Here is a 27,157-nt window from a genome sequence, read left to right as displayed (position 1 = left end):
AGTTTAATAAGAATGGCAATTGATGGAACCATATGTCCCAGGTATAATTAATGTTCCTGATAAATGTGTTAAAGAAGGGCATGGCTGATGGGTTATAACTGTACTAAACCAAGATGATTTGACACCACTTATTCTGTAGAAATTTATATTTATAGGCTAGGATTTATAATTAAAACTATACTATTTTTTTGACTTTCATTTTTTTAATGAGTTAAAGAACTGTTAGAATTGTCAATTAAAATATATGAAAAGAATGTGTTAATAATCTTACAGTTAGTAATACTGTAAAGAGAGCGTGGAGGGATTAACTACACTTTTTTTAACATTTGATGACTTTTTTTCATGGAAAGGAGGATTTTTATATGTGGGGAAGAACAACAGTTTGAAGTGGAGAAGTTACTATAGATTTCTTGAGGTTGCCTTTCCCATTTCTTTTCTCTTTTGTGAAAAATTGTAGACCAAAAAGTATTTTCTTCTGGTTGTGAAAATGGTATCAGTAGCCTCTCAGCAAAATGACTTTCACTAAGAAGTTGAGGACAAAACTTCCGTAGTGATATTTTGAGAGCTTTTGTCCCGCATTCTGCATTCTGGTGGTTCCTTGTAGCCCAGGGATGCTATTGATATATACAGAAAGGATAATTAGGTCAATGGTGACTTTTTCTAAGTCACTATTTCTCCTTGGAATATGATCATTTTAATATTCTCAAGGTATAGGCTAAAACTTTCTAATTGGATCTACAGGAAGGAGAGCAGCAGCTGGCGGATGGAAAGTGAGAATGATCAATTAATTCAAGGCCACGTGCCTCATGGTGTGGTGCTAGATCGTACTTAGCATTGAGTGAGCTTCTCTTTGGTGATCTAAGCCATGTGAATCAGAAGGTACATTAGTAGTTTAAACTTCTATGTAATTTTAGTAAATGAGTAAACATTAATTTAATGTGATATCCCATTGGCCCAATAGTTAATGCACCTTCAAAATTGCCTAATTTTGTCCAAAGCAGACTTCTGTCTCTTGACAAGAAAAGCATGGTTAAGCCTGTGGTGTAACCTTTCCCACTGTCCTGGACTCAACTCTGTCATTTCTGCCAGGCTCATGCATCTCTGTTGCCTTCTCTTAAAAGCATCATATTTAGGATTGCCCAGTAAAGTATAGGATGCTCAGGTAAATTTGAATTTCAGATAAATAACAAAAAACTCTTTTAGTCTAACTATGTCCCACATGATATTATACTAAAAGATTCTTTGCTGTTGATCTGAACTTCAACTTAACTGGGTATCTTGCATTTTTATTGGGTAAATCTGGTAGCCCCAGCCATATTACCTGACTGTTTACTGAGCTTCATTTTTGAAGGCTGAAGGTTATGTTTTATGGCTTTCTCTTCCAGCTGGAACACAGATGTCCACCTGCCTTTTCCTACCAGGAAAGGAGGCACGCCGATGTGGAATCTGTACACTTAAAACTTTTGTCATCGTTATTGATTATAATTAAGGACATAGGTTTAGAGTAAATACAGAATGATATAGCTCTTCATTCTGTTACCTGAAAAGATAGACAGAGTACAAGGGAAAATATTACAATATAATATTACAATATTATAATTCTATGTGAGGAGAAAATCAAAGAGTAAGGACCTAGTAAAAGAGACCTGTCATCAGAACACCTAGTTAGATAATTTTGTGAGTGAGTAATATACTGAGTGAACTTTTTTTGGTTGTTTGGGGGGAATTCCCTTATTTTTGCAGCATTCTGATTGATTTCAGAAAATAGTTTAGAAAAATTATTCTCTGAAATGCTTTCTAGAGCATGAAAGATTTAGAAGAAAATGTACAGCTCCTATCTGGATAGAGCATTGAACAGATCTGCACTCCCCCTCATCCATTTCTTTAGTTTTTAGCACGCTGGGGTGGCTGACTCCATACAGGAGAACTTGAGCTTGGCTATGGTGGCTTGGGAGATGGCGTGCTGCGTGAGGGGCCTCAATGCATGGCTGCAAATGGGCTTTCAGGGATGGCGTGTGGCATGGGGGACCTCCAATACATGGATAGTAGGGGGTTTGTAAAGAAATCAAGGCTAAGGGGTGAAATAAGGAGCTGCCTGGGAGTCTGTGGGATAAGTAATTGCTCCAACAGTCTTATGAGTATAGGTCAGATAACTGTACGTGTGTAATTTTCTAGAGGGAAATTCTCTGAAGTCTTTTTGGTGAGACCATGGGGAACAAAGTGTGAGTGAGAAGTCCCAAGTCTTTGGAAACATTTCCTTTTACTCAGCCCAAACTCAAGGACATTGAAGAACTCCCAGAGTCACATGCCAAGGCATAGCTGGGTTTGGGGGGAGGGTTGGTGGGAGGAAGAGTTAGAACTCGGTTCTCAGCTGCTTGGGAAACTTGTTGCTTGAGCTGGCGGCAACTGAGGCCACTGGCTAACAGCTGAGTGATTTTGCCCCAAATGGATGTGAGCCAGGTTTGAACAGAGCACTGGGGATGGGAGGGTAGTAAATGGAAGTTTGGTTGGTTTGATTGTTTTCTGCTTCATAGCATGCTTATACCTTGCAGAACTATGGCAGAAGATTCAGTATTTTATGTAAGAGTATTTCAGCATGAAAGATAACAAGTCATAAATACCACTTATAAGGGTAATAACAATGTATAATATTGACTTCCGTGTGACCAAGGCCAAGTCTTGTAAGAAGACTGAGCAAGTGGAGTAGTGACTGGGAATCTGAGCCCTTTTTCTCAGAGATTTCAGATTGCTTCTGACTGCACTGTCTAGACAGAACCATGAGAGGGTACTGTCTAGAAACCAGAGGAATCTCAAGAGGCTGCTGTCCAGAAATGGGAGGCAAGTCTGCAAACGCAAAGGCTACAACATGCCAGCCTGTGCTGGGAGGCCTGAGACACTGATGTTTCCAAAGAGTAGCAGAGCAGCTGTTTTTTTTTTTTTTTCTTCATTTCACAGTATTTATTAATTCAGTTTTCAAGATCAGATCATTTTAAAAATCACCTGAAAATTCTTCTCTAATAAATAACATTCCTCTAACTTACAACTGTTTTTCCAGGGTACAAATCAATCAAGTCTTTTAAAAACAAATTCTGTCTAATCCTGGGTGGATTTTTAGAACAGATCCATTCTGGAGAGTCGCTGTGACCTCAGAAGCCCAGCCCTGACCTTCTCCTCAGCCAGGCATCTGGGGATGTCAGTAGCCTGAACTCCGTGTGGCGGCCATGATGGTGGTGAGGCTACAGCACAGGCCTTTGGTGACCTGTCTTTATTCCTCAGGTTTGGTCTTCAGGAGTGTCAGGATGTTCTGGAGGGTGTGGGGTGGCAGCATGCCCAGGGGTGGCCGTCATGTGATCAGGTAGTCGGTGTCGGTGGCCAACTGCTTGGTGGAGTGCAGGGCTGGCTCAGGGATCTGGAGGATCGATCTCCTGGCTGCTTGAGACTCAGTCTCTAGAAAACTTTGCTGCATTAACTTTGCTGACTTCCTGGGTACCACACTGGACCGTTGGTCCAAGGAGTATTTGAAATCACTGTTTGCCAGTCTGGTTTAGAGTCACCAATGCAGCCTGTCTGACATGCTCTTACTTCACCCTGTTGATGTTGTAGGACCCCCACCTAGGTTCACCGGATGGCTGACCCAGTTTGCCCTTTCATTTATTCATTCATTCATTCATTCCACAACCGATATTTATTGGCCACCTACTCTATGCCAGGCACTATGCTAGGCACTGGGAACAGACCAGTAAACAAATCAGACCAATCAGGAAAGGTTCCATTAGGGAAGCGACACTTAAGCGAAGATGTGAAATAGGGAAGGGCATGAGAATATCTCAGTGAAGAGTATTTCAGGCCGAGGTCACAGCAGTGAAAAGGCCCTGGGACAGGAGTGTGCCCTGTGTGTATGAGACAGGGAGGCTGGGATGACAGAGTGGAGCACCAAGTTGGAGGTGAGGACAGAAAGGAGTGTAGGCGTCAGAGTGAACAGGGCCTTTGCAGGTCATTGTCAGGGTGCTGGCTTTTACTCTGAATGAGTGGGAGATCCAACAGAGGGTTTTGAAGAGCGGAATGACCTGATCTGAGTTTTTATTGTGAAAGTTTTCAAACCTTGACAGACGTGCAGTAGCATAACGACCCTTCATGTATTCATCACCCAGCTTTGGCAATTATATTTTATTTGTACATATTTCTGTATGTGTGTCTGAAGGATGGGGACTATTTTTTAAAAAACACAACTATACTATGATTAGCATATTTAAAAGTTAACAGTACTTTTATAAGTATCAAGAATTTGCACTGATTTATACTTTCAAGGTCAAGCTGTTGGGATTTCCTGACAGTTTTTTTTTTTTTTTTTTTTTTTTTTTGCGGTATGCGGGCCTCTCACTGTTGTGGCCTCCCCCGTTGCGGAGCACAGGCTCCGGACGCGCAGGCTCCGGACGCGCAGGCTCAGCGGCCATGGCTCACGGGCCCAGCCGCTCCGCGGCATATGGGATCCTCCCAGACCGGGGCACGAACCCGTATCCCCTGCATCGGCAGGCGGACTCTCAACCACTTGCGCCACCAGGGAGGCCCTCCTGACAGTTTTGATGTAGCATGTGGGAGGAGTCAAGGATTAGACAGTAATTAAAATCCTTTTCAGTGTCATACATTTATTGGAACACTACTATGTATGTATTTCAAAATAGGTTTTAAAGATTAACATCAGCATCTGCCTTCAGGATTTTTAGTTTCTTTTTGTAAATATTATCCAATGCTGTCAATTCCCTAGCTAGAGAAAATATTGGTATTGCTATTTTCAAATGTGGAAAAGTGTCACAGAGTTACTCACATGTTAAGTGACTTATTCTAAAGTCCCTTAGATGGTGGTTGAGAAAATCCTGGTAAACGGGGAGTGACTTACCCAAACTTGAAATTTCTTTTGCTCTATTATCTATTCTTCTCTAGAAGAAATTTGGGCTGGCAATTGGACGTATATTAAGATGGATTTACTAATCTCTCAAGGCATTTTTAATTATTTCAAGAGCTATCATGCAGCTAGCTCCATGTAATTCAGGTGAATTATTAAATTGAATTAATTTAAATGAAATCAAAATATTAATTGGCTGCCTCCTATATATTATTAGATGTTGTTCACAAGGTTTCCACAGTCTAGTGGGCATGGAACCTGTGGAACCATTATTGTAATCAGGGAGGCAGAGAGAACGTGGCTACAAGGTATAGAGATAGCAGAGGGAAGAAGTGAGTCAGGATGCGATTAGGATTTCTCCTGGATCACAGGGGCTGGGCAAGGGTATTCTTGGCAGAAAACAACATGAGCGAAGGCATGACAAGAGTGAAGCCATGAGAACAGTGAAGGCATGAGAAGAAGAGTGAAGCCATGAGAAGAGCGAAGCCATGAAAAGAGCAAAGCCATGAGAAGAGCGAAGTCATGAGAAGAGTGAAGCCATGAGAAGAGTGAAGCCATGAGAAGAGCAAAGCCACGAGAAGAGTGAAGGCATGGCAGGTTAGGAAGTGCACACAGTTGGCTGCTGGAGTACGCGGTACCTGGAAGGTGGGTAAAGGAGCAGCAGGAGATGAGACTGGAGAAAGTCGAGCTATTGCAGAGAGCACTTTGCATATGTTACCCTAAGTCAAAGGGGTAACAGTAGCATGTCAAAACTCCAAAACTCCCTGCAAGTTCCAGAGTCGCTGTCCCTGGTAGGGTGTCTCACACACACCAACCCAATCTCATCTCGCCATGAGATCCACATAGTGTGTGACTCTGTAGGTGTCCTATGTGCTCCTAGGGTCTCTGGATGACATAATCTGCAATTGTCATTGCTACACCACAGAGCAATCTACTGTGTCTTCTCAGAAGTAAGCAAGATGTTTTTTTCTTTGTTGCATCAGCAGCAAAAGAATAGGCTGCTCTTGGAGCTTGCTTCCGGTAGAGTGGATTGGAAAATCAAAGAGGGCTAACTCTGCAGGTTAGTTCTAACTTCCGCATCTAAGAGAGCTCTTGATACCTACCCGGAGGTGTCAACATCTCTGGTCACTGAGTATGGTGAAGAATTTGGCCTTACTATCGAGAAAGGTTCTGTGCAAAAGAACCTCTGTTCATTTTAAACCATATCCAAATTGTCTTCTATTCTGGAATCATTTATTTGCTTCAGAACCCTCTCCAGCCATGTGTGTTGACTGAGCAGAGCCTCAGTAGATGAATTATGTCTCCTTTGTCTTTGATATCTCAGCTATATTTTCTACTACCCAGCTTCCCACCTCAATCATTGCTAATAGAGCTCAGTGAACTAAGAATATGTCAAATATACAGATGTACGTCCCCCTCCCTGTTTCTTTGTTTATCTATTTCTTGTCTGTCTTTCCCTCTATTTTTTTTCTTCCTGTTTTCTCATGCCTCATGTTAGTGAGAAGTGACATTTCTGCAGGCAAGCCACTTTGGCAGTTAGAAACACAATGGCCATCACCGACAGCTCCTTCTGATGGAATGGGTGTTTGTCCTCTTTGATTGGTCATGAGACTGAGTGCTGAGCAGGCTTAAATGCAGTGCTAGGGCCTCTTACAAACTCATCTTTTACACATTTTATTACTCTTGGGAAAGAGCTTTGAAAAATGGGCTGTGCACTGGCGAGACCCACTGAAGAAATTCTAGCTGGTTATAGATGTTATTGTTGGTCAGAGGCATGGGTCAGAATCATGGTCACCCAGCGTAAAGGCTAGAAAGCAATTTAGAAAACATAGTTGAGACCTCTCATTTGATAGAGAAGAAACTGAGACCCAAAGAGATTAGTGACTTGCTTAAGCCATGCAGCTATTATTGGCAGCTTTTTATCTAGAACCCAGGAGTTCTGACTCAGTGTGGAATTTTTCCACCACAATACCCTGCCTCCCTCATTGAAGTTTATTACATTTGCAGTGAAGCTACCCCTAATGACATACAGATTCCCAAAGAATTTTTTTAAGTAAAAATTTCCATTTGCAATTCTAGACATGTTTGTGTGGTCTTTTTATGAGATGATTTATTGTCCCTGTGTCTTGGATGGGATCATCAGTTTATGATTTATGGGATGATTTATGGATCACACTCAAAAGCAGACCAGAGGCCAGTGTTAGAGCAGCACTGTGTTTGGTATTTTGGGGTTCCGTACCTGGAGTGCCTTTTCCCAAAGGCCCAAGTCTTCCTCCTTGAGTTGTCTGCTTTCCTAGGACAGAAGCTATCCTTCTTCTCTTCCTTCTGTTCCTCCTCTCCTTATTGTTCTTCCTCCTTTTGCATATGTCCTTTGTCCTAGGATGCTCCCTGGCTGGTAATAAGTAGATACTTACCCAGTGCTGTTGAATGAGTGAATGAATTTCTTAATATTTCTGCATGTGAGTAGATGATTATTCTCCTGATATAGTGTCCTATTTTCTGTGGAAATTAGACTGCAAGTCAGACTTGTTTTAAGAAGGTGTGCTGTCAAACCACAGCTCTTTCCTGACTTAGCTCCTTTGTGTCACCCATATGCCCCATGTCTTGCTTCTTACTTTGGGCTTCTTATCCTCACCGTTCATTAGCACTTGCAACGGGTTGGTGAGAGTAGAGAAAGGAGAGGTGGTGAAACTCCAATCAGGTCACTTGGTTACACATTAGTAACTGACAAAAGATAAAAAGATACTGGCTAAATGGTTTTTTTTAGGGAATTTTATACCAGGTTGTTCTTGTTTCCCATTAGTGTGGAAAATCAACACTTGCTTGTATTTGGGGGTGAAGATATTTTTTTAAGTGAGTGGGAAAACCTCTTGACATTTCACAGAGACTTAAGGTTTGACTGGCAAATGCTAACGTTTTTGTGCATAAAGAATTTCAGGACTCTTGTATATAAGCACTAATGACATATTATTTTCTATTTGTTGATGAGTTAAAATAAGCGTTTTCTGAAATCATATTTTTAGGAGATATTCAAACTTTCATCAGCGCGTTCTTCTGTATGACTCTCGGCTCCATTATCTCTGTTTTCATGGAACATAACAGAGTTCTTAACCTTTGCACTAGAAATTGAATTAGCATTTTCCATTAAAAAAGTATTATTGGCCTTGTAATAAATAATTACAGACAATTTCTAACAGGATTACTATTTATGAGTTTAGGAATGAGATGATTTTGTTTGTAATGATTTTGTTTCCCATTGTGACATACTCTGCCCTTGACTTGTGATGAGTTGGGGTGCAGTTCCCAAGGACTCTCTTCTCTTTGGGGAGCCTGGGCTCTGGGATCAGACTGCCTGTGTCCTTGACACCATCCTTTCCTTATTGGATGACTTGGGTGAGTTAGCTAATCTCTCTGAACCGTGGTTACCTCATGTTTAAAACAACCAGTTATAATAGTACTGCTTGGGGGTAGTTTGAGGGTTAAATGATTTAATTCCATGTAAAGCACTTAAAATAATGCCTGCCACAACTATCAATTTTGTGCGAAAATTTGCTTGCCTACTCCTCCAGCTGCTAGACCAAGGGTCATGCTGGGTTTTCCAGAAGTCCAGGGTGTGGTCTGAACTTTGGGCAGAAGCTGAAATAGCAACCATAACTCTCCCCTAGATAATTTCATGGAATCGAAGTGAACTGCATTTATCACCAGTCATTTTTTGGAAGAAGTTTTCTTTTGTACCTTTTAGGGAAGAACATTATCTGCCTCTGTTTATTAACCGGAAGATACAACAAATACAAATAAAAATTATTAAGTGGGTAATATGAGACAAGAGATAGAGTAAGTTTTCAGGTAAGCAGTATAAATGAGCTAGAGTCTTTAATTTCCAACAAAGTTGAAAGGACCTATATTTGTTATCCAGAAAATAATTTTTAACTTGCCTACCGCAGAACATAACTACCACCTATTTTACTGGGCTTCCCAAATGTGGCCCAGGACTTATTTAACTCTAGCTTTTCTAAAAATGAGATTCAGAATTTTCCCTCTCTAGACTCTACCATTTTATGTCAACTTTATTCTTTTTAAGAACATTTCTATACTGCCATGGAAAAAAAATAAAGGTCATATTAAAATCCAAATACAAAGTTGCATAGAGTAGAAATACCCATAGGTAAGTTCTGGCCAAAGGCACGAACCACCTCTAGCTTATGCCCATCCCTGTTTATATTTAAAGCAGAAGGGAGGTACACAAGAAACCATGTTCCAATTGATTTTTATGTTGGTACACACACAGGCATCAATAACTGGCTTGTTATCTTGATACAGTGTTCTGGTATTGCAACAGATTCAGCTGTGTCTCTTGCAAAGTTGTTCTTAATTCTTTACTGATTAATTTATCCAGTAAGTATTTATTGGGTACTTTCTGTGTGCAAAGTACCATACCAGGTGCTTTGGGGGTGATAGAAAATACTTAGAATATAGTTTCCATACTGTTGAAAAGCTTACAGCCTGGTTGGGCAGGCAAGACATACAATATGGAGCATATAACCTTATTCCACAGTCAACTGTCAGACGCTTACTGGTTGTCATTACTGTGCTGGAAACTGGGAAGCAAAGGCGACGCTAATAGGATCTCTTTCCTGGAGACTCACAGTGAACACATATGATGATGAGGAGGGTTTTGGAATAGTTATATATGTGATACTCTAGGAGCGCATGTTGATTCTATTGAGAAGTTCAGTGGTTGCCACCTGAGAAGGGGCCATTTTCACTCAGGAGATTTTTGCTTTTTGGCTAAGACAGGAGGCAGTGTGGACAAAGGCCCAGACATGTGCTAGCCAGGTTGGGGAAGTGAGACACTTAAAATTAACCCTCAAGGGAGGGACGGAGCTGGAGACTGGACAGTGGCCAAGTCATCATGGTCAATACTAAAGAGCCTGCATTTCACCCATAGACCTGGGGTGGGTGCTCTTAGTCTGAAGTCTTTTAAGGAGACCAATCATGGACTTCAGGGGGCCCATGAACACCCAAAAATTATAAGCAAAATCTGTGTTTCTGTAAATAAGGGTATTTTCCTGGGGTCCACCCAGAAGAAGAAGATTCAGAAGCCGTATGATAGACATTGAGGAGACATAAAGGATTTCATGTCCATTTTGCCTCACTCTTGCTGTGGTGTGGAGGACAGGGTTGTGATGTGGGAGTTACAGGCGAGTTGGGAAGACTTTCAAGAAGACTCACCATGTCTGTACCTTCATTCAGATGGCAGATGTTTCTTAATCACTTACCTGTGTGTCAGGCTGTGCTGAGCATGAGCTGGGAGACCATGGTGAGTAAGGTAGCCGCAGTCCCTGCCATGGTGGAGGTTACAGTGTATGGGGAAGGGTAGATAATTAAACAGAACACAACCAAATGTGGGTCCATGGCTTCCATTATTTATTTATGTACTTGTTCATTCAACAATTATTTCTCTGCTAGGCTCTCTTCAAGGTTTTGGGGGAAGGAAGCTTACATTTGGGGAAGACACACAGTAAATAAACGTTAACATTTGGTTTGACGTTGGGTAGCCATTAAGCGCTATAAAGAAAAACCAAACCAATACAAAAGGGTGAACGGTAATTGGGAGGCTACTTTAGAGAGGTCAGGAGAAGGTGAGAAACCCTGAGTGGAGGGAGGAAACAAGTCAGGAGAAGAGCGCCGAGACCTGGACGCACTTGGCCTTTGTGGCACAGCAGCGACTTCAGCGCTTGGAACTTGGTGAGTGAGGGAAGCCGTGTGAAGAGTCCAGGTGAGAGTGACAGCCAGGGAACAGATGGCGCTGGGCCTTTGAATTTTATTCTCGGTGTGGTGGGAAGCCGTGAGGGTTTTGAGTAGCGAAGTATGATTCTGACTGCATTCTGTATGTGTGTATGTGTTTTAACACCCCACCAAGTGATGAACTCCATTTTGACCCTTGCTCCCTGGAGATGGTATCAGATCCCATAGGTTAAGGGCTTAGTCTCCTGAGACTGCCCTTCAGATGCTGATCGCAAGGCCCAGTCATCATCTGTGCTTCTGACCAACGGGCTTTAAGTCCAAGTTTCCCATGAGCCTCTGCTTGGGTTTGATTAATTTTCTAGAATGGCTCGCAGAACTCAGGGAAACATTTTGCTTACTAGATTACTGGTTTATTATAAACACTTGACTTACTAGATCACAGCCAGATGGAAGAGATGCATAGAACAAGGTATGGGGAGGGGGTGCAGAGCTTCCATGCCCTCTCCAGGTGTACCCCTCTCTCCATACCTCTGTGTGTTCACCCACCCAGAAGCTCTCCAGCCCCTTCCTTTTGGGTTTTTATGGAGACTTCATTACCTAGGCATGATGGTTAAATCACTGGCCATTGGTGATTGATTCAGCCTCCATCCCCTCCCCTCTCCACCCAAATCAGGAGGTGGAGCTGAAAGTTCCAACCCTCAATGCTTGGCTGGTTCCCCTAGCAACCAACCCTCCTCCCTAGATGGGGTCCAAAAGTCACTTTGTTAACATAACAAGAGATACCTTTGTTGCTTTCATCACTTAGGAAATTCCAAGGGTTTTAGGAACTCTGTGCAAGGAATGGGGATGAAGACCAAATATATAATATTTCTTATTATAAATCACAATATCATAGGGAGTAAAGGCCTCTACTACAATAGGGGGAGTTCAGGGTACATCTAACCTAGCTCATGGAGGTCAGCAAAGCTCCCTGGAGGAACTTAAGTTTAAACTTTGAACTGGAGAATAAATAGGAGTTATTCAGTGGGTGAGGAAGGTTTTTCCAGGAAGGGGGAGCAGCATGCTTGAACGCCTAAGGTGGATCAATGGGCCACAGGGCCAAAAATGGGAATACAGGAGTAAGAACAGGCTTTTAGGGAAAGATCCTGAGTTTAGTTTTGTGCACATTAAGGTTGAGGTTTCTTAGGGTCATTCAAGAAGAGCTGCAGAGTGGCTAATTAGCATCTAGGTCTGCTGTCCAGGAGAGGAGTATGGGACGGCAGTTTCTTGTGCTCACACACATGGCTGAGATTCCCACAAAGAGCTGTCAGCTGAGACAGCCGAGGGCTGGGGGCAGAACCTCAAGGAACATTGACATTTAGGAGCCTGGTGGGGGAAGAAAATCCTGCAGAGGAAATAGAGGTGTGGAGTAGTGGCCAGTGAGATCTGAGTGGGTTTCCAGAGAAGTGGTGAAGACTTTACCTGCTGTAAGAATTTAAAGCTGAACCAGTGTGAGTTGGAATATGGAGGATAAGCCTTATGGAATATGGGAAGCGAAGCATGGTTTTATCTGACAGCTGAGATGTGTAGGTGATGGGAGGTGGTGACTAAGTGGGGAGCATAGTGTGAGCAATTTGTGAGAGGTGGATTTGATAAAATTTTGCTCAGGGAGCTACAAAGAGACCAGTTTTGATTGGAGCAGGGAATTCAAGCACTTGGGCTTAATTTTATTTGTTGATGATTTTTTTAACTTGAGTTTTCCTGGTTTATGACTGCCCTAAAATTATAGGCAGAAGTTTGAAAGTGTGTTTATGTGTTTTCTAGACAGTTTCAGCATTTTCATTGTATCGTCAAACAAGTCCATGACCCACCAAAAAGGTAATGATCCCCGGGTATAGGCAATGAGAAGTTATTGAGAGATGAATGTTGTCTTTTATGATGATTCTTTTGGCAGTGGTTGGCAGGATGAGTTTGAGGAATGATGCGAGATAGGACTTTAATTCTAGTAATTCAGACATGGAGTATTGGTCTCTTATGTGAGAATGAGGAAAACCAGGGATGCAAAGAAGGACAGGCATTGTGTTTTGAAGAAATGATGGACTGAATTTGATGATAGCTTAGATGTAGGAGGTACATTTAGCAAATATATATTAATGACCTACTGTGTGTCAGTTAAAATTGGGAGCAAATGAGACATGGTCCCTGCCTTCATGGAATTTACTGTTTACCACAGGAAACATATATTTGTCAATAATGCCTCAAACATGGGACTGGAAATTATGGTAAATGCCATGAAAAGAAAGTTCAGGGAACTTTGAATGCTCACAGCTTCTGGGATTTGATTGGTGAGGGGACGTCATGAAGTTGTTCCCCTAGCACTTAATCACCCCCACATTTCTAGGGAGTGGATATTTGTTGATTCTTTTAACTTTGCAAAAAATATTGCCTTTAGAAACCAAGGCTCTAAAAAAATTTTTAAATGCTTGGCTAATCAGGGGAATAGTGCTTTTGGATGGCTGGTACCATGATTTGTGGTTAGAAAAACAAGAGTATTTGGTTACACTGAGCTTCAAACTTTTCCTTTGATTAATGAAAATCTTCCTGGCAAATACTTTTTAATGGGCTCTGTTTTTACTTGGTCCAAGAGAGTCCACTCTCTGACATCAATATGAATGCCTTCTGACATCTCTCTTAATCATAGTGAATATGTAATATTAGTGGGGCATCCATTTGGAAATATTTAGTTGTCAAACTGATGTAATGAAAATGGAACTAAATCTAATGAGTTGAGTTTCTAGTTTCCATAGGTGCAGTGGTGGTGTCTTTTGTTATTTGATGCTCTCCAGCTTCTGCCATTCTTTTTCCTGCCATTACTTTACTCCATTCCTTAGTCACTTGTGTGCCTCAGAGTTGCAATGTGTTAAGTCACTGATGCAGAACATCCCTCCCTGTCTCATTCAAGCTTCTGCCCAACTTCTTTTCAGAGAATCTTTAAAAGTATCTGTAGGGCTAAAGAACATCTAATCTCTTAATACGTAGCCTAATAGACTAGTCAACTTCTTATCTATGTCTTATGAGGAAGTGTCCAGGATGAGAAACTCACTCAATTTGGTGACAATTTAGTGAGAATAGGAGACAAGTTTTACAAAAAGGGAAACGTTTTAGCAATTTGGCAAAAGAGTTAGTTAAATCTTCACATAGGATTAAGGGAGAGGGCATTTTTATCCAAATGGATAAAAAGGCTTTTATCCAAAGCCTCTTATTAGGAAGGCAGAACCTGAAGACATTTAGAACATGAAAGGTAGTTAATGAGAGTAGTTAATGTTGGTCCTGCGGAAATAAGGAGAAGCCAAAGGGCCTCTGAGGCAGAGGGAGAGGAAGAAGGATTGCCCTAAATGTAATGTAAGCACTTCCTACTAGAGAGGTGTGAGGCTAAAGGTTCCGGGTCTATGACAGCTGCAGTCAGGCAAGGCCAGACAGAGGACAGCTGGAAGAGGTGAGTCCGGGACCTGTGAGTAGGCTTATCCCTGGGGACTGGTCTAACCTTGGGTTGGTGCCTGAGCCACCCTTGTGTGTTGGTCTGAGTCCAGACATGGGCACCTCCCTCTCTGATCCTTTCCACTGCAGATAATGGGGCCAAGTGAGTCTGCATCCTGAGGACACAGATCTCTATCTGGATGCAGCTGTGCCAAGTGAGCTTGGCTTGACTCTCAAGACAGCCTTGAGCATCGCATTTCAAGGTGCCGCAGGGCTTTGCAACCCATGAGATGATCTCACTTGCCTTTTTGCTTGATCTGGATTATATTCATTTTTATGCACCCCTGGTCTGGGAGTCTTCATCAAGCAGGACTGAGCCAGAATGATTACTGACAATGTTATATATGTGAACTTCCCATCTGGATAAAAAAGTTGCTTTATGGAGAGGAAACATGACCCGTGTAATTTCCCCGCTCTTCTTCTCAGAAGCTTTCTGATTTTATGCCCTATGTCTACAGTAGACTTTCAGTATTCCAGGGCCATCTTAAAGGTAAAGTGTGGATGAAAGGCATTTTGCCAACAGCATACAGCTCTGCTAGATCTGGGGAAAATGGGCTTTTGCTCTTACATCTTTTACCCATATTCTTAAAAACAGTATTTGCATATCCTATTTATATTGTTTTGAAAATTGTTATATTATTGACTCAGTCATTGCTTAATTCGTTTGATATCAATATTTATTGAGTTCCTATTCTGGAAGAGGCTCTGTGCTATAAACGCTCAGCGTTCCAAAGATAAGACACAAGGAACTTAGTGGACAGCAATGAAGATGAGGATGTACAATTGAAGGAGTGATAATGTAGTAAGTAGCGGAAGAGAAGTAAAGAAAAACCTGCTATCGAGTTCAGAACAGGGATACGTTATTTCCAGCGTGTGGGGATTAGGAGTGGCTGATAAGAGAGGAATTCATGCATGGATGATGCTAAGTGAAAGAAACCAGTCACAAAAAGACAAAAACTATATGATTCTACTTATATGAAGTAGCCAGAATACCAATGCATAGAGACAGAAAGTAGAATGGAGTTTGCCAGGGGCTGGGGGGAAGAAGAAATGAGGAGTTGTTGTTTAATGGGTAAAGAGTTTCAGTTTTGTGAGATGGAAAATTTCTGGAGATCGGTTGTACAACAGTGTGAATATACTTATCACTGAACTGTACACTTAAAAACAGTTAAGGTAACAGATTTTATATTATGTTTACCTTGCCACAATTTAAAAAAATATGGTATTTTATTATGCAGGGATGGATGGAGGATACTTGACACCTTGGAACTTTTGCCCATGCACATACTGTTCACTCACTCATTCATTCATTCATTCAACAAACATGTATTGGATGCTTGCTATGTGTTAGGTGCTGAGCTGCTTCCCGAGGGTCGATACTAATAAGGTTTATAAGACATCGAATCTGTCAATGTCAAGCTTGCTCACCACCCCTTCGCTCCCCACGTGCTAAGCTTCTGTAGTGAAATCTTCACAGCTGCTACCTGCTGACTTGAATCGCGCATGAGACCTTAGTAAACAAACAGTAGAAAGATTTGAGGTTATTTGGGGGGGCGTTGACGGCATGGTGATGAAATGGAAGGAGATGGGTAACCGAATATGAACTAGAATTGAAAACTGTGAGGCAGCTCTCTCTAAGGATATTAAAAAAAATAAAAGTCTCCTGTTTATGGCTGCCAACCTAAGAGCTAAGTCATTTAGAATGGAACAAACTAGCAAAGTCAGACGCACTCAACCCAAGGAGCTCCTTATTTTGTGACTATCACGGCAAATGTAGTTTGAGAGACACTGCCGCAAAATTGTGGGTGATGTTGATGAGTGAGAAGGGCAGGGAAGGGTTGTACAATTTGAGCTAAAAGGAAAGGCAGGCTTGTGAAGGGAAGGAGCGGGGACAGTCAGGGTGGTCTGGTTATTTGGGCGGGGAGTGGAAAGCCGGAAGCATGAGCTTCCTTAACCGAGAGACCCTGGCAGCTCTATCTTCAATTCACTTTTTCTCATCTTATTTTGTTTTTGTTTTTAAATGTCATAGGCTTCATTCCATCTTTCCTTCCAATATTTTTCTACTTCTTTTTTTCCCCCCTTATATACCCTGGAACACTCCATTCATTTCAAGGTATTCTTGAGTGCCATCTACATTTCAGGCACTGTGCTGGGCTCTGGCTATATACTCCCCAGTTCTCTCATACCACCTTTATTCTGTTGCACATGCCTAGCCAATCCTGGGCCGGTGTCATTTCTGCTCCTGTGCGTGGCTGGATGAGACACACAAACTTAGTCTTGTCTACTCCTTCCCTTACCTCTTTGCTCCCTGTCTCCTTCAAGGTGTCTTCAGTGAGGCTGTTCCTTCTACCTGTTTCTTTAATCCCAACTGCTTGACTTTCCTTCTTGACTTTGTTCTGTTTTCCCTTCTCCGTACCTTCCACCATTCCCTCCCTACTGGCCCATTCCCTTCAGTCTCCATGAGGCCTTCTCAGGCCCCTTCCATTCAAAAAACGCCTTTTTGTCTTTATATGCTTTAGTGACAACCCTATCTCTTTCTCTTCCCATTCACGTCCAAGTTCTCAGAGGAATGGCCTTCACTCATTTTCATTTCCTTATGTTCCATCCACTCTCCACCCACTGGATTGGCTTGTACTCTCTACTGAAACTCCTTGCTAAGTGTCCTCCTTGTCAAATCCAACTTCATTTTATCAGTCCTGGTTTTATTGGACTTTTCTGCACCTTTGACACGATTGGTCACACTCTCCTTCTTAAAGCTTTCTACTTCTTTAAGCTTTTTTGCTTCCCCATTTCCTTGGTTCTCCCAGAACTTTCTGAGTGTGCCTTCTCAGATTCTTTTCTGAGATATGCTTCCTCCCTGAAAATTTTCAAGGTTGGTGTAATCATTTGTGTTCCTCTGTTCTCATTCTACATGTTCTTGAAGAGGAATACTGAATATTGACTAGTATCCTCAAATTACAGTCAAGTCATAACAACTGATACCTGGGGTTACCTTGTAACAATGATGTAAAATTTTGAATTATCTTTCTATACATGTTCTATGTTGCTCATCAGTTCATCTGACTTTCAAATGTTCCAGCTGTTTTATGCTTTGTCTCCATTTTCTAAAGGCCCTTAGTGTGGTCTAGAATTGGAATGAGCATTGGTCTCTAATGGTTCTGGGTTAATTGAGAATCCCTAAAAAAATGAATAAGTCTATTAGAAACCAGCTAATTTCATTTTGTCATTTTCTGGATAATATATTCTGGTGTAGGAAGTCCATTTTTTAAGAAAGTTTGCAATAAACAATTTCCCCTGAAGGTTAATATAATAGGCAAACCCCTTTTGCTGCAACAGACGGCAAGAGGTAATGAGAGATTAGCTTACATTATGATTCATTATTTCAAAATGTCAGAATAAAGTGGATCTGCTACATCTTCCAAGCCCTCTTATTCTTTAGAGGAGAGTGCATGTTTTGCTTTTCTAATGTTAATGGATTCACTGTGTTTTTTTTTTGTTTTGTTTTTTTGTTTTTTTCTCCTATTTTTTTCCCCAGGCCAAATTCAGATAATCGGCGCCAGGGTGGCAGAGAGAGATTGGCCAGCACCAGTGACAAGGGAAGCATGGCCATGGAATCTGCCAAGGAGACTCGCTACTGTGCAGTGTGCAATGACTATGCCTCAGGCTACCATTATGGAGTTTGGTCTTGCGAGGGCTGTAAGGCCTTCTTCAAGAGAAGTATTCAAGGTAATAGTGTGTTGAAAACAACTTATCCCATTTTTTAATCCTAAGAGGGGAAGCAACAGAGGAAGGCATATGATCAGCCATTTGTACAAAACACTTATACCTAGTAGGTCCACTAGTATCTATGGTAGAAACATGGAGAAGAGACAAGATCCCAGGAGAAGGAATTGGCAAATGTCAGGGCGGTTGTGGTTGAGTCATTATGCTTCCTCCATTTGGCAAGATCCCAACAGTCTTGAGCAACTCTAGAGGAAGAGGATTTCAATAGCTGTGTCTCTGAGATGTTGTCCATGCCATGACTGGGGGATGGCAGGTGGATATTTATGTGTTGTAGGCAACTAGGCTTATGTGATGTAGTGTGATATTAATTATCCATATATAATTATTTCTCCAGCTTAGCTTTGCGCAGATAAGCATTCTGATCTTTGCTCCAAACCAATTCTAATTTAACTCGTTCTTCTCTTGCTCTTCTTCCATCTCTTTGTTGTCTCAATGGATGACATGACCTTTTGCTAAAATGAGAAGATTCAATGGCTGGTGACTTGTAATAAGGGATGTGTTACCTGTATCAAGCGGTTATTAAGTATACACCTGTAAGATTTCATTCATGTCATTTGCAATGTCTGCTTCAATCCTTTTCTTTTATACAGTTTTCCAAGTGCAGCTTCTCTGATAGACTGCCAGCTACATTTCATTTCTACTCCAGGAGTGTCTATATTGTTGCTATATTGTCTATATAGGATATACTGGGAGAAACAATCATTTTTACTACCTAAAATATCTATGCTAAAGATCCTTTGACAAAAACAGAGATCTGACAGCAGTTTAAACTAGCTGGATTAACCTTTTGTTTTAATACTGGACCATTTTTCTCTGTTCTTATTCCGTTATCTTTTCAGCTTAAACAAAGTTTAGTATATAAATACTAAGAATATTTCTGATGGAGTTTTTGTGTGATTCCTTCTATGGAAATTGAGACTGAAGTAACTTGTTGAAAACCAGAGTCTACTAAATTAATAGGTACTGATTTCAGACACTTTTGAATAGAGAATGAATCACTATTCTCATGGACTTTTTGCTGTAGCTCTTCACTGCCCTGATGTGGGGTGAAAGCTGGGGGATGATACACACTGTATCAGTGCCAGTGGATGGATTTTTTTTAAGGCTATTCATATCTTTTTTTTTTTTTTTTTTTGCGGTATGCGGGCCTCTCACTGTTGTGGCCTCCCCCGTTGCGGAGCACAGGCTCCGGACGCGCAGGCTCCGGACGCGCAGGCTCAGCGGCCATGGCTCACGGGCCCAGCCGCTCCGCGGCATATGGGATCCTCCCAGACCGGGGCACGAACCCGTATCCCCTGCATCGGCAGGCGGACTCTCAACCACTTGCGCCACCAGGGAGGCCCCGCTATTCATATCTTAATAGAGTAGTATGTGAGGTCAACTTGGTCCATTTTAAAAGCACTTTTTTTTGACAACTATTACTTTCAACATCTTTTAGAAATCTATTGTAAGACTGGGACTTTTTTATTAGAATTTTAATAAAATTTATAATATTATATGATAGTGGATTTTTGTATATAGATACATACCAACACAGATTATTTAATTTTACTAGCAGATATTAATACTATCTTAATTAGAAAAGTGATATTTGTATTTTGGTTTAATTTAGTATAAGCCCTTAAAGGTCTTTTGACAGCCATCTTCATTTGTGATTCTTCTTTTCACTTAATTTTATATAATCTAAGATACCATTATTTTTATCAAGCATTTAATCTGGTATGGAAAAATCATCTGATAGAGGTAGATTTAGTGGGTAGATTCAACTACAAACTTGGACAAGTCATTTATCTGAGACTGAGTTCCCTCATCTGTAGAAATGATTTAGAGCAGGGGTCAGCAGTTTTTCCGCAAAGGACCAGAGAGTAACCAGTTAGGCTTTGCAGGCCATTCAGTCTCTGTGACAGCTACTCACTTTGGCATTGTGGCCTGCAAGGAGCCATAGGCGCTGTGTAAATAAATGGGTGTGTGCCAATAAAACTTTATATACACAAACAGGTAACTGACCAGGACTGGCCTGTGGGCCATAAGTTGCTGACTCCCAATTTAATGTACGACAAGAGAATTGATGGTTTCCAAATCTAACATTTTGTCTTTCATGTTTATTGAGAACTTACTCTGTACCTGTGCTAGATAGTCTGAGGGAAATAAAAATATGTGTAAGAAGTAATCCATAATCCCACAAAATTTAGAATTTGTTTGGGAAATTTATTTGGGGAGGCAAAGGTACACGTTCTCATGATAGTATTAGAGAGTAAATTAGTATAAAGTGCTGTGCTATGATACAGATAGGGAAGACAATAGATGAATATAAGAAAAGAAGATATTGTCAGTTATAAATGTAAAAAGACTGAGATTGAAGGTAGAAACTATCTTCCTCCAAGGAACAATGACAGTATTTTCACACATTATTTTCTTCACGTGTGTTCAGCATTTAGGAGTGTGCTGTGTAACACCACATTGAACTTAATATTGTCTCTAGGCGTTAAGGCATTGGAACAAAAAACACAGGAAAAAAATACTTATAAAAATTAAATGAAGTAAATGTAAGTGTATAAAAAGAAATATTTTGTTGATATGGCTTTATCTCAAGTTCAAATATTCAAAAAATGTTTGCTTACTCTTTGATAGTTAAAATATGTATCTGATTTCTAACTTGTACATACAGACTAAATAGTAGGATTTCATTATACTATATAAAGTTGTACATATAAACTGCTTACAAATGCAATTTCTATGTGGCTTCAGAAACTTCTTACTTATCATAGTATGAAGACATTTATAGAAGGTTTCTTAAATGAGATGACTATTGAGTCCAAAGTTCTACAGGAAGCCTGGAAACAAGGCAGAGTTATTAACTTTTAAAGATAGAGAGGAACCTTAAATATTATAAAGTTCACTAATTTATTAATTTGTTCATTGAATGCCTCTGCTAAGCAAAGCACTGTGTGAGGTCCTGGAGATACAATTACAGTAAAGACATAGTCCTTACCCCCATAGAGCTTAAAGGTAGTAGGAGAGATGGACAAATAAACCAGCAATTAAATTACAGTGTGATAAGTACCAAGATGAGGGTAAGTGCAGATTTTACAGGAGTCCAAACTTCACTTATTCCTGGTGGGGCTTGAGTCAGGCTCTCAGAGAAAGTTTCCTGATTTAAAATTGTCTGGAGAATTTTGCAAGTGAGCAAAATGAAGAAGGGCAGGTTGAGTGTTCAATCATATGAAAATGGGACTGAGTATGCGGGTAAGGACCAGGAGGTAAGATAGAGTTTGGGGAGTTCTGTGAATAAAAATTAACAAAATTAATATACCATCAAAGACATTCCTGGGCCATATATTTCTTCTTAGACTGTGTAAAAACAAAGTAATTTATTTCCTTTTGACTTTAATGGCATTTCCATCTATTTGATTTTTTTGTGTATATAAAAGGAAAACAGTAGAGCAATAGAGTCTTTCTCATCATAGTCTTGATAGCTTGGAACTAAAAAGTTTTACTGAACTTCTGTGACTCTTTATAAATCATGCTGCCCCTCAAATCTATTTAAGGACAGTGAAGGGTCTGACATGCTGCAGGTAGAAAGTTCTGAAGATGCTGTAGCTCTTCCTGTTTTTCTTGTTGCTTAAGAAGAGAGCTAGAAATGAGTATCCATCAGATTACTCTAGTGCTCTAAGTGTTTAGTTGAAGAGGTAAAGTGTTTGACTTGAAAGCATACAAATTTTCATCCCCTACCTAGTGTATGAACTTGATTACTCAAGAAATTGAATAATGGCCTCCAGTTGAACGTACTTTTTTTTTTTTAAAGTGAAGTCAAGGATACGATTTAAGGGAGATGTGTGAAATTGGATATTCTGTGAATTTATTAATCATTGCAGGTAGAGGAGCAGTGTTCCTTAAGATGTGTTGTAGGCAGAGACTCTTGGATGAGTTACATAAGCAGATTTGGTTATAGGTTCAGCAGCCAAGTACTACCTTTAAACATTATTCCAAGGAAAAAAGACTCCATGGAGCTCGCTGCTTGGTCATAATATTACAAATAAATATTATAAAGATCATATTATGGTCTTATATTATAAATGGTCATGAGGCACAGTGGAGGCTCAAACCTGTCTGTACACTCCTAGCTGCACTGCCACTTTATATTTTCTTTCTAAGGCACCTATGGAGGATGCTTAACACTATGCTTTACAGATATGGCCCAGGCCCATGTTGACTTAAAGGTTAGCTAAGGACAGAAGGACATGGTATTAGGGTGGAGTCTGGTTATGGTTCAGCACAGTGGGGGTCTTAGGTCCGACAAGGATAACTGATGTCCTTACCCACCAGGCCCTAGAAAGCTTCAGGGTGAGAGTCCAGCACCCTGGATAGCTCCTTCAACAGCTGCCAGGGGTAAGCAGAGACTGACTTTCTAAAGAACTTCAGGCCCGTTCAGCTGGTCTGTGAAAAGAGAACTTAGTTCTTTTGTGCTTAGGAGTTCACTCTTGTTTGCCCAAGATGGGTGAGTTTTTAAGCTAAGCTTCCCATTTCCAGTCGCCTTCTGTCTTGACCTATGCGCCCCTGTCTAGAAAAGGCCAGAGGATGGGGTAGAAATGGAGGCTGCTCTCTCCTTACAAAACTGTCTTATCTCTGGAGTCCTTTCACAGATACATCTCAGAGTTGATCCTGGCAGTACATGCACCCCAAAATACGAAGTCTTTTGTCTCCACATTTCCCTACTTGCTCCTCTGCAGTCTAGTCTCCAGGTGACAGCAGGAGAGGTCTTTTAGATACATTAATCAGGTCATATGGTCTTAAACTTAAACTCTCACTGCACGTAAAGTCCAGATTCCTTTCTATGCCTTAAAATACTCTGCATGGTCGTATTCCTGCTTCCTTCTCTCCCCATCACTGTAATCCAGCCATGATGGCCATCTTTCTCTTCTCCCAACACATGACACACATTCCTTTCTCAGGACCTTAGTATATACAGTTTCCTTTTTACCTTTGCTTGCAACACCCAGCTCTTTACTTGGCTGGCTTCTTGTTCAATCTCTCTACACAACCGCATTCTCTGAGAAGTCTCCCCTGATTACCCCACCAAAAATAACCCTACAAACCTTTGCCTCTAGTTTTTTTAAAAAAATACCTTTCTTATTTTCGTTTAAGGCCCTTAAACCCTTAATGAACTTTTAAATTTATTCATTTGGTTGATTATTATCTATCTGCAACAGGTGCCACCTTCAAATATTCCTGCCCAAACTTGGATGGAAGCTCAGTGAGAGCTGATTTCTGGTTTGGTCTGCCCTGTATGTTGCTATAACTCCCATGTCTACAGTCATGTGGGCACATGTCTGTTAAATGATAGAACATGGCAAGAAGTCAAAAGAATAGTAGATAAAACCTGCTGGAGGGCTTCAGAGAACAGAGTTATTTCATCAGGTGAGGCTAGCAAGAGAAGTGTTAATGCAAGTGGTATATTTGATATAGGCCTGGAAAGAATTGGAGGATATTCATAGGCATTAAGAAGTTTGGAGAAGAATTCCAGAAATGTGAAATAGCGTAAACCAAGAAAGGCACAGTGGAAATTGGGTAAATCAGCTGTGAAAGAACAGAGGGCTTGCTGTCTTCTCTCTGCCTCTTTATTTTCCCTCTTCGTCTCTCTACAAGCAGGCATTCCACAGAGTTTGCAACCTCTGTTCCTTTCACCTTCTCATCCTTTTCTCCACCCAGTTTCCTAAGCAATGTCATACATATCTGTTATGGGTTAAATTGTGTCCCCCCCCAAAAAGATATGATGAAGTCCTAATCCCCCAGTACCTCAGAATGTCACCTTATTTGGAAATAGGGTTGTTGCAGATATAATTAGTTAAGATGAGGTCATACTAGAGTATGGTGACTAATGTTCTTATTGGAAGAGGAAATTTGGACAGAGAGACAGGGAGGATAATGCCATGAGATGATGGAAAGAGATATTGAAGTGATGCATCTACAAGCCAAGGAACAGCAAGGATTGCTGGCAAACACCAGAAGGCAAGTAATTCTTCCCTACAGGTTTCAGAGGGAGCATGGCCTTGCTGACGGCTTGATTTCAGACGTTTAGCCTCCAGAACTGTGAGGCAATACTTTATGATGTTTTAAGTTACTCATTTATGGTACTTCGTTATGGTAGCCCTAGGGAACAGTATTTAAGACCTACAGTATAACAGCTATGTAAATATCTTCCAAGTTTAGCTCCCATTCCAACCCTGCTTCTTAGTGATGCCTACGTATCCCTGACACTAACCACTCCTCGTAACTACTTTTATATCAGTTCCCTCACCATTCCCTCAGGCATCTACACTTAAAAGCTTGGAGTTAGTTATCCTCATCTTTTCACTTTGTAGTCCTTCCCCGTGATGGTTCCCATCAAAGCTGTTGTGTAATCCTGTTGGGTCTATCTCTTTAATGTCTATCCATCCAATTCCCACTACTTAGAGTTTGCCCCATTAACTTTCACCAGGATCATTGCAGTAATTTAATTTTTCCTTTTTCCTTCTTCATTTAAGTCACTTCCTTCATTTGTTTTCCTTCCTCCAAACCTGTCTGCACACTGACAGTCTATTAACATTAGCAAATCACTAATCATAACAATGCTTTGCACAGAATTCTTTAATGACTTCTGGGGCCCATGGAATAATCCTTAGACAACCAAGCATTCAAGGATTTCCCCAGTCTTGTCCTAGCCTATCTTTCTGGTTGTCTTAAAGTCATCGTTTCTACTACTGAGGTAGACTCTCTAGACTGGACTACATACTGTTATTCAAACATGACCATCCCATTTCTTTGCTAGGAATTTCTTTCCGGATTTACCTGTAAAATTTCTTCTTGTCCTAGTCAAAGTGATTGTCATCAAACCTCTGATGTTAATGCAGAAGTTCTCTTTCTTCTTGGCACTCCGTATTACAGTCAGCACTTTGTATCTGTGGGTTCAACTAACCCCTGATTAAAAATATTAACAAAAATTCCAGAAAGTTCCAAAAAGCAAATTTTCCTTGTGCCAGCCATCTATTTACATAGCATTTACATTGTATTTACAACTATTTGCATTTACATTATATTAGGTATTGTGAATAATCTAGAGATGATTTAAAGTATACTGGAGGATGTGTGTAGGCTATATGCAAATGCTATGGTAATTTTATATAAGGCACTTGAACTGCCACATATTTTGGTATCTGAGGGGGATCCTGTAACCAATCCCCTGAGGATACTGAGGGATGACTGTACTTTGTTCCCATTGCCTAGGATTGCAGGTACAGGCATACCTTGTTTTACTGCCCTTTGATTTATTGCTTTTTGCAAATACTGCGTTTTTTACAAATTGAAGTTTTGCAGCAACCCTCTATCGAACGTCTATTGGCACTATTTTTCCAACAGCATTTGCTCACGTCATGTTTCTGTATCCCATTTGGGTAATTCTCACAATATTTCAAATTTTTCATTCTTACTATGTTTGTTATGGTGATCTGTGATCAGTGATCTTTGATGTTACTATTGTAATTGTTTTGGGGCATCATGAACTGCATCCATATATGGTGGTGAATTTAATTGATAAATGTTGTGTTCTGACTGCTCCACTGATGAGCTGTTCCCCAGTCTCTGTCCTTCTCCTTGGACCTCCCTATTCCCTGAGACACAACAAATTAAACTTAGGCCAATTAATAACCCTACAGTAGCCTCTGATTGTTCAAGTTGAAGGAAAAGTCAGTCGATATAGCAAACTTCATTATTGTCTTATATTAATAACCTTACAGTAGCCTCTGATTGTTCAAGTTGAAGGAAAAGTCAATTGATGTAGCAAACGTCATTGTTGTCTTATATTAAGAAATTGTCACTTTGAGCAACCACCACCCTGATCAGTTATCAGCCATCAACATTGAGGCAAGACCCTCCACCAGCAAAAGGATTACTCGCTGAAGGCTCAGATGATGGTTAGCATTTTTTAGCAATAAAGTATTTTTTAATTAAGACAGGTACAGTTTTAAGACGTAATGCTATTGTGAACAATAGATGACAGTATAGTGTAAACATAACTTTTATATGCATTGGGAAACCAAAAAATTCGTGTGACTCCTTTTATTGTGATTTTCACTTTATTGCAGTGATCTGGAACCCAACCCTCAAAATCTCTGAGGTCTGCTTGTATTTGTGTATGTGTGTCTTTCTCTTACTGACTGTGAGTCTCCCAAAGGCAAGGCGCAAATCAAGGCTTCATATTACATGAGTCACTCAATGAATAAATACAGGAATGAAAGGATGGTTAGGATCAGTTTGCTTTAAGCAACACAAAGCCATTACATTTTTTCAGTCATGGGAGAGATATGACAAAACAGTCTTTAATTAAGATTAATCTGCCAGAGGCATTTAGGAGAGACCAGAGAAGGGAGCAACTAAAAGCGTGAGGATGAATTTGGCTGATATTCACATACCTTGGACATACTAAAAATCTGAACTTTGGTATTTGTGAAATGGGAAAAAGGAATAGAATGAAGGATATTCTTTTTTTTTTTTTTTTTTTTTTTTTTTTTTTTTTTTTTTGCGGTATGCGGGCCTCTCACTGTTGTGGCCTCCCCCGTTGCGGAGCACAGGCTCCGGACGCGCAGGCTCCGGACGCGCAGGCTCAGCGGCCATGGCTCACGGGCCCAGCCGCTCCGCGGCATATGGGATCCTCCCAGACCGGGGCACGAACCCGTATCCCCTGCATCGGCAGGCGGACTCTCAACCACTTGCGCCACCAGGGAGGCCCTGAAGGATATTCTAATGAAAGAATCTATGTTGTTTTAAGATGATTCAGTATGAAGTATCTGGAAAAAAAGGAAGTTAAAGAGGTTCAAAAACAGAGGGAAAATGCTGGTGTCATCACCTGAACTGGGAAAATCAAGAGGAAGGCCAAATAGATAGGGGTCGAGTAAGTTAAATTCCAGACGTACCGAATTTGACATGATAGCTGGACATTCAGATAGAATTATCCAGCAGCTACAGAAACAGAAGCAGCACTCTGCAGACAGTCCAGGAGTGGGAATTGGAATCAATTTCCTCAATTAATTTTAAAGAAGCTTGATGAAATGAATGGTTTAACTACCTCCTGAAGGTTGTCCGTTATTAATAATGAAGAAGTAACTCCAGAAACATCCTCTTGATTCTCATGATAATATGAGTTTCCTGGATCTTACCAAAACCTTGTAAGAA

General features: G+C 40.7%; 1 protein-coding gene across 3 annotated transcripts in view; it reads left to right on the top strand.

Annotated features, from left to right (window-relative positions):
• The window catches only part of ESR1 (estrogen receptor 1), a 263,410-nt gene that overhangs the window by 14,562 nt on the left and 221,691 nt on the right, over positions 1-27,157 (top strand). For 2 of the 3 annotated variants that reach the window (XM_060114315.1, XM_060114314.1), the window contains one exon: positions 17,703-17,893. In XM_060114315.1, coding sequence (XP_059970298.1) covers positions 17,703-17,893 — 191 coding nt within the window. Of the gene's footprint in view, positions 1-17,702; positions 17,900-27,157 lie in introns of all 3 variants that reach the window. The other variant, XM_060114313.1, reaches the window with a different exon arrangement.

Source organism: Mesoplodon densirostris, chromosome 12 (genome assembly GCF_025265405.1).
Source record: "Mesoplodon densirostris isolate mMesDen1 chromosome 12, mMesDen1 primary haplotype, whole genome shotgun sequence".
NCBI classification, from domain to species: domain Eukaryota; kingdom Metazoa; phylum Chordata; class Mammalia; order Artiodactyla; family Ziphiidae; genus Mesoplodon; species Mesoplodon densirostris.
Note: the sequence above shows the minus strand (reverse complement) of the source record. Positions and strands in the feature narration are given on the sequence as shown.